This window comes from Leiobunum rupestre, chromosome 8, assembly GCF_980474605.1.
Source record: "Leiobunum rupestre chromosome 8, qqLeiRupe1.1.hap1, whole genome shotgun sequence".
In the NCBI taxonomy this organism is placed as follows: Eukaryota; Metazoa; Arthropoda; class Arachnida; order Opiliones; family Sclerosomatidae; genus Leiobunum; species Leiobunum rupestre.
Window position 1 is genome coordinate 7659239 of NC_143391.1, and position 10342 is coordinate 7669580.

At 34.5% G+C, this 10342-nt stretch overlaps 1 protein-coding gene across 1 annotated transcript; it reads right to left on the reverse strand.

The window, feature by feature from the left end:
• Positions 1–4695: 4695 nt before the first annotated feature.
• Positions 4696–9293, reverse strand: TyrRS (Tyrosyl-tRNA synthetase). The gene is made up of 13 exons (XM_090155839.1): positions 9114–9293; positions 8378–8450; positions 8171–8317; positions 7939–8114; positions 7742–7871; positions 7605–7685; positions 7491–7542; positions 6950–7129; positions 6794–6879; positions 6612–6735; positions 6277–6553; positions 5287–5425; positions 4696–5209 (listed from the first exon to the last, which is right to left on the reverse strand). Exons 2-13 carry the CDS (start codon positions 8447–8449, stop codon positions 5099–5101), a joined length of 1575 nt encoding a protein of 524 aa, XP_090011965.1. The 5' UTR covers position 8450; positions 9114–9293; the 3' UTR covers positions 4696–5098.
• Between the last annotated feature and the right edge of the window lie 1049 nt (positions 9294–10342).

Genomic DNA, 10342 nt, shown 5'->3' on the forward strand with positions numbered 1-10342 from the left:
GAAAAAACAAGGTATAGTAAGTTAAACTATCTTTTCACAATATATTTATGTATAATTCATAATTTAAAAAAATATTACCTTATAAATATTAAATGAAGAAAAAGAGACGCGTTTTTTACGCGAAGGCGCCATATTAGTTTACATAGTTTTGAAGGCTGTAGAGGTGTTTAGAGCGTTTTGACGCGTAAATAATGTCTCTCTTAAAATTTATAAATCTTTAATAATAACAAATCTTTATTAATAGTATATATATATATATCAAATTCACGAGTTTATAACCGTTCTTAAGCAGTATTTTTTGTAAATCTAATTAGTTTTAAGAGTAAGAATCTGAAAACTAAAAGATGCTCAGGTACATCTTTGGAACTAAATAGGTAAAAGATAGAAACATTCATCGCAATGCCTTCGTGTTGCGTACCATATTATACATCAAACCATGTAAATAGAAAATACCTACCTTTTCACGAGTTTACTAGTGAAGAAAGCCTTAGAAGTTTATGGTTAAAAAACATTTGTCGGGATGATTTTGTACCAAAAGATATACAGATGGTCTGCAGCCTGGAGGATTATTTCTGTTCAGGTTTGTACCTTTAATGGAAAACATTTCAATTTCAGTTAGATAAAATTACAAACCGGCCCTTACTAAATATACAATATTATTCTAGGTTTAAAAAGACGAAAGCTTAAAACTTGTTTAAACCTTAAATTATAATTTATGGAGCTTATAATATATTTTAACTTAATATTATTTAATAAAAAATGTTAAAATAATATATTTACCCTGAAGTTACAGTGATCTTTTTTTCACTTTTTGTTTTATTTACATGTGTTTCAAGTATTAAACAATAATACTATGTTGCTGGCAGCATCTAGAGGATGTTCTTGGTTTCTGTTTAACTCTTTTATAATTTATAAACACTGTTAAAAAATTTGAATCATGAAAAAAATATTATACTATTAGTTAAATATTAACCTACATTCGGTTTAATTCAATGTTTTTCTAAATTTATTTAAAAATAATTGTTTTTTGTGTATTTTTCCTATCTGACTAACGTTAAATTTTGGTCGTAGCGAAAGCCTGGTGGGAAAAAATATACACGGTAAATTCAGGCGATTGACAGGGCCGCTAAAGCGCGGTACGCGCGATCGAAGTTGGCCGTGTGCGTACCCTATGTAATATTTCATTTGACGTCATCGAATCTCAAATGCCGATAATAGGTGGTTTTTTTTCGCTTGTCCGGGGACAAAAAGTGTAAACTTTTTACCCTAAAACGTTTTATTCGCCTGTTCTCGGGGTAAGATTTACCCTGTCCCGAATTTTGTTCGCTTGTTCCAGAGCTCTAAGGTTACACTTTTTACTCCTCCTCGAAAGGAGGTGTAGAGGGAGTAATCTAGTTTTGTCGTCTGCTTAAATTTCGTTTCACGAAAATATGATGGGAAACTTTTTATTAATAACCTTTAACCTTTAAAAACTCTCTTTCTACTCCAACTCGTTTTTTTCGTCAAGACAGAATTGTAGTAAAATGACGTTATATGGCTCCACTTTTTAACCTGCTCAAAAAACCCAGAACAGGCGAAAAAAAACCACCTATTGCCGTCGCCCAATTGACGGATTTTGAAATGACGTTTTAGCGCGCGACACTACAGGTACATGTCTTGGACAAACAGCCTTCTTTGCGTGCTTTTTTGACCATAACATGTAGAGGTATTTTCACGCGCAAAATGAATTTTAAAAGCCGTCAAATTGACGACGGCCAAACAAACCGGTTTGAACAACCAAGGCTTAGGGGCTAAAATGAACTACAATATAGTGTCAAGTTCTGTTAATGTAATTAATTTGCAAATTAATGAAGTTCTCGGAGATTCACGTTCTAAAATAAATTTGCATTGTCAAATAAAAGAAGCAGGTTTATTGGAAAAAATAGTTGAAATTCAGGTTTAGCTTTTCTGGCGCATCTACAAGGTTGGAATCTTTGCAGATTCTTTTGAGCCTAGGCCTAACTCTTCTAGGCTTGATATGGGCTTTAATAACGCTGGTGGAATATTCCACTTCGACGACTTTTTCCATTTTCGGAAAGCGATCACTTATTGATCCTTTTCCCCAACCTTTTATTTTTCTTAATTACTCATTATTTAACTTCATCTGCACAAACCGCACAAATTTCAATAAAGCTACATTGGGCTGACTAAAATTCCGACGCAAAAAATGCCTTCTCAATTTCGAGGTTTTCCATTGGCTTAAATAAATATGTTAGTAGCCAATAGTGCGACTCCCAAAATTACTAGGATGAATAAAAAGGTTAAAATCTAACGTCTGGTTCGTGGTGAAACAAACCGTTAGTGAAGATTTTTGAATGGAATAAAGGTACAGTGGCATACTTATGAGTAATTATGTTACATATGATATATCGAAGTGACACTATTGCTATGGACGCAATGTCGTTAAGTGTTGTTTATTTGTCGTCGGCGTCGTGGACAGCGACGACACGGTAGATGGAGCTACACATCGAGCAATAGCTCTTTCTATAAAATAATATATACGCATACATGTATAAAAAGTGTTATTTTTTAGAGCGCGCGCTTCCTAATATCATAGACGAAGAACGGGTAAACCCGTTCTTCGTCTATGCTAATATTTCCGTGTAAAGGGTCTCTTGCGTTTTCGCGCGAGCTCAACAAAAACAAAAACATGCGCGCGCTCTCTAACTTTAACTGCAGGATGAATCTAACGTAATCACGTGAACTCTCGTATTTTTTATAAAGAGCTATTAGCAGAGATCCTGGCAGTTATAGAGATGCGAAACTCCCTATACCCTAAGCAAACCAGTTTTTTTCAAATTTTTGCCGATCGCAGCGACGCCTGTACGTGGGGAGTAATCGCAGAGATCCTAGGATTGTTACCGTTGTTTACAATTTTTGCGTCTCTCGGCTTGAAACGGGTGCTTCCTTCCGGCCGAAGGGCGGCGCTGGTGCTTGCATTTTTTTTGTCAGGTTTTCGGCCGAGTTTTGCATCTTTATAACTGCCAGGATCTCTGCTATTAGTTTGGCGGGAAGTTTGAATTAAACAATGTCGTCGGCGTTGTGGAAAGCGACGACATGGTACACGTTGAGCAGTTAGTTTAATGTCGGGAAGTTAGGTTATTATAGGAATATTTATCGACGTTGTAAATTAATTATAATTACTTATTTTCTAAGCTTTATCAATAATTAAAAGAAAAATAATTAAAAATGTAATAGAATTAGTTTGGCGAGAAGTTTGAATTTGACAATTTCTTTCGATATGCTAGAATAGGATTATAATTGGCGGGAAGTTTGAATTAGTCAATTTTTTTCGATATGCTAGAATAGGCTTATTTGGCGGGTGATTTTAATTAGACAATTTCTTTCGATATGCTTGAATATTATTATAATTGGCGGGTGGCGGGAAGTTTGAATTAAACAATTTCTTTTGATATGCTAGAATATGATTATAAATGGCGGGTGGCGGGAAGTTTGAATTAGACAATTTCTTTCGATTTGCTAGAATAGGATTAAAATTTCTTAACTTTCTTGCAACGTTGCCATAAGCTAAAAACACATCAAGAATGATTATTTTCTCATCTTTGCAATCTTGCAATAAACAATGTTTGAACTCTGAAATGGTTGTTTTCTCATCTTCTTTGTTCCCTTGCTTATTTCCGAGCAACAAAGTTTTGGCAGCCATCTTGGAACCCATGCACACCAAACTTAGACTAAGTTAAATTTGGGCATTGCAATGTGTTTGGCACCCAAGAAAACCCCTAAGCAGACGTTTAAATCATTATTTTAAGCCAACAGACAAGGGAGATATAGGGCAACAGAGCTTTGGCCGCCATCTTGGATACGGACTTCCGGTCCGAATTTCGCTTTGGCAACAGGCAGATTCGTATTCTCAAGCTGCAAAGGAACACAAAAAACAATTACCCTGAACACGCAAAAGCCTTGTTTCTCGATTCCTTGATCTGGAGGATCAATTTCCCCGCACTAGTTTAGCACTGGGAAGCTTAATGGATTTATTATAATGGAGAGTGAAAACTCATCACGATCACTCCGAGATCACCCACTAGAGAACGTAAGTGAACAAATGGAACGTGAAAAGTTAAACAGCGATTTCCATTTGACGCATGTGAAAAGCCAAATGGAAAACGCTATTACCACGGTTTATAAATACTACTGCAGTATTTATAAACCTTTTTATTACTAGTTTTTCGAAAACAGGGTAGAATATTCCTGATGCGCTAGCATGAGGTAATCTTACAATATTAGGAGATCATTTCAGCAACTCATGAAAATGTGTAAACGCTAACTTCTACGTTTCTTACCGACATTTCTGTTTGTGCATTTTCACAAGTTGCTAAAATTGTTTATTTTCACCATTTCTTTTTGGACCTAAAATCTTTAATTTCAATTAAGGTGATCCAATTAAAGTAATATCAAGGAATTAATTTGACATAAAAAATTTATTTCTTAGGTGCATTTTCCACAAATAACTCTTTTATACACTGTACAATAGTTTCGTGTAACTTAAAATCTTGAAACTGTGGATTTGTAACTTTGAAAACATTTATAGTTTGTCACTTTCAAAAACTGCACCACCATCTGTCACAATGAACTACTTTCATTGTTCTACAAACTGAGCGTTGGTCATTATTGAAATCGATTTACTATACTTACCCGATCAATATAAAAAGATTTATTCTTAACTATTTACAAAACACTGAAATTTTTAAAATGAAATTCCAAATCATTTTTTCAAGATTTTAACTCATCGCACAAAACTTTTTCCTTACATTGCAGTGAAATTGTGGCCTAAATACTGGGCTCAAATAAATTTTTTTTTGCAATCCCTTTTGGGCCATGGTTCAATGTAGTATGCAGTTTACAATATAGATTTTAAAATAAATATTAAATATGTTAATCCTTTAGCTATTAAATTATAAAAATTCAAACTCGAATTGACAATAAATATTTAATTTAATTCGCCGAATTTAGGGCAAAAAAATCCTATTTTTTATTAATGTGGAAGAGGAGTTTTTAAGAGTTGGACAGGATTCAGAATTAAGCTATTTTACTAGCAGTGTTACTTGATAGGCACTCCTTTCAATGATTTACAAACCATGGGTCCTTCAGTTGTTAGTAGTGGGTTTCCTTGCCATTCAGCCTCACATTTAGAGTTTGTTTTCAAATCAACCTATTAAAGAAGCAGAAACAAATTTATTTAGATTACGATGATATGCTTGTCTTACAGCTAGAAAATGGTATACATACTTGTAGTTTCTCCCAGATTTTCTTTTTGGGATTAAGCTGAGCGTCTGCCTTTCCAATTTCATAACTTTCAACAAAAACTTTCATTCCAGAGGAAGCACTGTTAGGTGGCCTTAATACTTCAACTTGTCTTGGTTCAGCACTATAAGAATGAAAAATGTCCCTAAATTTTACTCCAAAAATTAGGGATGTGAGAGTATTGATTTTGGATTTTCGGGTTGAGTATTAATAATTTTGCTCTTAGTGTCAAATCCGAGTTTCTTAATTATCAAGATTTCGAGTATTTAGGCTTAGTTTAGAAAAAGCTGTTTAGAGTACTCTAGTAATTTTCAGTATTCAAATAATTAGGCTTAGGTAAAAAATGACAAAAAGCACTAGGAGGGGCATTAAGATGTTTTTGGTTTCATTTTGTAAGTTTACATGCTTTCAAAACTATATCCCATCATGAAGATACCAAGAAATTAATTTGAATCTTCAACCAGTGCTCGAAATGGACCAGAACGCACCAGATATCAGTCCATTCCGTAAAAGTTTTTCCTCATATCTTTCTGGTTTAAAAGAGTTTTTTTGAAAAATGGGAGCTGTGCATTAAAAATAATCGGAAGCTTCGAAAGGAAACATTCCAGTTCGTGAATAAGTCCATTTCGGGCACTGTCTTCAACCAATCAAAAAGTGTTAAGCGGAGTCAATGTGAGATTAATTTTGTATGGAAACATTCTGTAAAACATAAGTTTTCTTTACGAAAACTCGCTGGTTGTGCCTTTGCAAAAATTGGCCTATCAAGTACTCGAAAAGCTAACCCTAGGCTTCTTGTTATGACTGTAAACGTTTTCGGAACTTTTTTTAAGGACTTTTTAAGGACTTTTCAAGTATTGAATCAAGTAATTGCAAAAGTCTACCAGAAATCAAATGTTTTAACTTAATAATAATAATAATAATCGGCTAGGCTAAAACCAAGGCACCACCTTAGGTCTAAGTCATCAAACGACTTACATAGATGCGCATAGAACCATGCCTTGAGATTCTATACCCCTCATTTTAGCTGGTTTTAGGTTGCAAAGAACCACAACCAAACTATCAAGCAAGTCTTCCACTGGAATTAGTTGGGCTAAGCCGCTGACAATGGTCCTCGGTCCCTCAGGGTCACCCACATCAATTTTAGAAACATACAGACTATCAGCGTCTGGATGCTTGTTAACTTCAAGCACTTTTCCAACTCTAATATCGAGTCTACTAGGAATGATTTGGTCTTCGGTGGATTCTTTTGTTTCTATTAATAATATTAAAGATCAATGCTAAGCTGCTAGTGTAATAAATAACAAACATACTGGTGGGGTAAGCAGATTCCTTCAATTTCTTCAGTTTTGGATCTTCAAATGCTTGTCTAATGGGATCAAGAAGTTTATTTAAAGCTTTCTCAACAGCCGCTTTCAAATCTCCAGGGTGTAAATTCTATTAAAAATAAAAAAAATTAATAAAAAAAAATTAGCATTTCCACTGTTTATTTTACCAAGTTTGAAAAATCCAATTCGATATCTTCAAAATTTGAGTATATTCTAGTACCCCCGTTATTCTCATCACGTTCAACAGTAAACTCTAAGCAAGATACACAATCTTAGATCTAAGAATTATTTTACTAGGCTTAAGCATCGATAGATATTCTCACTTCCATTTCCTAATGCCATAAGTACATGCTTTACAAATGCTAATACTCCATTATCGTTGGAGTTACCAGGTTCACAGAATGCTTTTTTAAGTTTAGCCCTAACAACTGCAGGTGGGTCCAGTAAATCAATCTTAGATTCTTCTTCGGAGGAACTCATTTTTCCTCCGGTTAATCCAGGAACTAATGAAGTTTTAGAGGCAACAGATTAGAAATTTTCATTTTCTGGCAACTCCTCCAACCCATAAATATGGCTGCGTTCAGTAACTCTCAACTGAAAAATTATTATCGTTGAGACTGTGACGTAGGATCTTGTGGAATACTTTTCTTGTTGTAAATTTTGTAAAATATCATCTGTTACGGAGTCTGCAGCTAGCCTTACTCCATGCTACGAAGTCAAGTGACCGTTGAGCAAAGCAAAAACCTGCTCAACAGCCAATGACTTCGTTGCTTGACGGACGGGCAACGTGACGTCAAAAAACCACTGACCATTGAGCTCAGCGCTGTTTTTATAGAGTTACTAAACGCAGCTAATGTGTCATACCCATTGGATTCATAAGATGAATGCGCTTTTTGTATCCTAACTGTGGTAAATACTGAAAATAATCAACATCAATTAATTCAATATGAATTGAAAATAAATTTTCAGTTTTGTTACTTTTTCAGCAAATGTAAAGATTTTTCTTTGATCAACACCACCAAACTGAGCATCAACTTTGAGGTACTCTTCATCGAGAGCCTAATATTCAATACAATAATTAATATCTAATATCACACCCCATAAAAAAAATTTACTTGAAGTCCAGGATACATGAGACTGCCAATTAAAGGGTGCTCAACTTGTTTGACAACTTCTGCACCAGCTTTTTTTGCATCATGTTCAGTAAGAACTGACATGAGTCTGTACATATCCATTGTGTATTCTCTACAAATATTAGGTTGTAAATGATTGTGGTGTACATCTATTGGAGGAAGGCTTTTCATCAACATACTTGCTTAGTTCATATGAACTTCCTTTAACAAACTTTAATTTATCCAAGGGTACACCAATAGATGTCAGCATTGCTCTTATAATCTGTTCATAATATTCAGTTCTCAATTCTAGAAGTTCCCAAGGGGCTTTCATGTTATCAAGAAAAGCATGAAGATCAGCAAATAAAATAGTAACCTAAGCACATAAAATATATTATATTTTTATTAATGATCTTTGTTTTGTTTTCTTACTTCACAACCAGCCTTGAGGAAATCTGCAATTTTTGACATAGGTACAAAGTATGCCACATGAGGCCTGCCAGTGGTTGCAGTTCCCCAATATAAGGATATGTCTCTTTCCTTCAATATTTCTTTTAATCGATCTTCACCCAGAATTTCCTTTTGAAAAAAGTTACAAATTAAATAAAGTTATGTCTCATACGAATAACAGAAAAATACCTGCAAATTTCTTTTTATCAAAAAAAATTTTTGTTCTTCTGACACACTCTCTCCATTTACATGCTCCGTCATTCTAAAATTATAGAACTAATTATAAATAAGGTTCTAGTGATGACTGCAGCAGTGGCCCTAATGATCATATCCAACGAGAGGGGCAACTAGTACAATTAACCAGAGCTCATGCAGCCTGGCGAGCCAGGGTTTGGACAAATCTACCTTTAAACATATTCCTAGCATCTAGTTCTAGGCCTGAACTTATGTTTTACCATAGAAAACTAATTTTAGTTGGCTATGGTTTTACTGGAACCAGATTTCGGCCGCCATAGGCCAACGCGGCAGGATTGCTAATGATGCCAAGTAGCCAATTGCTACTTGGCATCATTAGCCACCACCAAGATTTTAACAGATATATAAGCCTTGTCAAAAGCGACTAAAAAATAGGAAGAAACTAGAAATTCATGAAGGGATAGCTATTTAGGTTTTTTGCAGTGTTTTGGTAAAAAAGTGTAGGTTAGGTATTATTGTTTTATCGTTTATCTTTTGCTTAAAAAAGTACTTTGTTCCAATATTTATGACACATGAAAATTGGGAATGGTTACACGTGCCTTGTCAATTCGATTTTTGTTTAAGTATGAACTATTTCCACGGTTCCATGATATAACTACTTTTAATATATGTATATAATAACGGGTTAGGAAATTCATTGTGTCGCATTATTTTAGAAATAAATTATTACCTCAATGTAATTTGCGAATGGATCAGTGACAGCTTGATTGAACAGGGAATCCCGTGAAATCGTGGCAACGAAAAGGATCGCAGCTGACGTAAGTCATGTACAACGTAATTACATATATTGCATCAGCCTCGGCCTTATACATGGGAGCGTTGCGAATCATTTGTTTTTTGAAAGTAAACCGATGGTGTCAACCAAGGACCACAGATACCATAGATACCAAAATTTCAAATTATTTTAAATGGGCAAACGGCCGTGGCACGGCAGACGATCGACAAATTTATCGGCTTTTGAGATTCAGCTAGGTCAAAGATGGTATGGTTTAAACTTTTGTCAAAAGTATCGCTGCCTACCGACTGAGTTTTAAATCGAATGTGTGAAAGCCAGTGATGCACAAAAAAATTTCTATCTATCTTTTTCGTATCTTTTTACATAGATGGCAGCAGTTATACTATACTTTCAATTTTTTCCCTCTGAAATTTCTGTAAATATCATTTTATTTTTGATATTTTTGAGCATAGATGGCGACAAAATCATTCACAATCTTTCATTTTATTCAGTTTTGGCCCTTTGATTTTTTCACGATCTTTCAAATTTCTTTAAGATATGAGAGTTTCAATTATTTTCAATTCTTTTTTGCCCTTGCCTGAAAAATTTCAGAAGAAATCTTTAAAGATTTAGATAAGTATCATTTCAAATACTTCTTTAGTTTTCATTATTTTGAAAAGTATATTTAAAAATATTTCAAGTACGTTTCACGAGAAAGTAGAATCAAATTTTTTCATATCAAAAGTTCGAAGTATTAAAATGAATATTTCAATTTTTATCTTTTGATTATTAATTCAGTAGTAAACCTTCCAATATTTGATTTTGATTTTATGGATTAGAATCGATCTTAATTTTCGTATTTTCAAAAACTAAATTATGGAAAATAAATAAAGCTATTGCATCGCCACAGCCCACGCTGCCAGTTTGCAACACACGTGACACTCTAACTGCGTGGGAGTTGGGACGGTGGGAAAAATAACTTTTGGAAGTTTTGGTTTTAGTTTTGAAATCGCCTTTCAGTCTACGCGGCGCAGCTTTTTATCGCTAGAATCAGTCTTTGCTTTCCCTCCTCTGTCTGCCTAGGGATAGAGGGAATTATCCCCCCCCCCCCGTTAAAAAACAGCCAGAAAAACGGCGCGACCTTTGACCGCTCCTCTCCCTTCTATCACTTAACATTGTTTCGG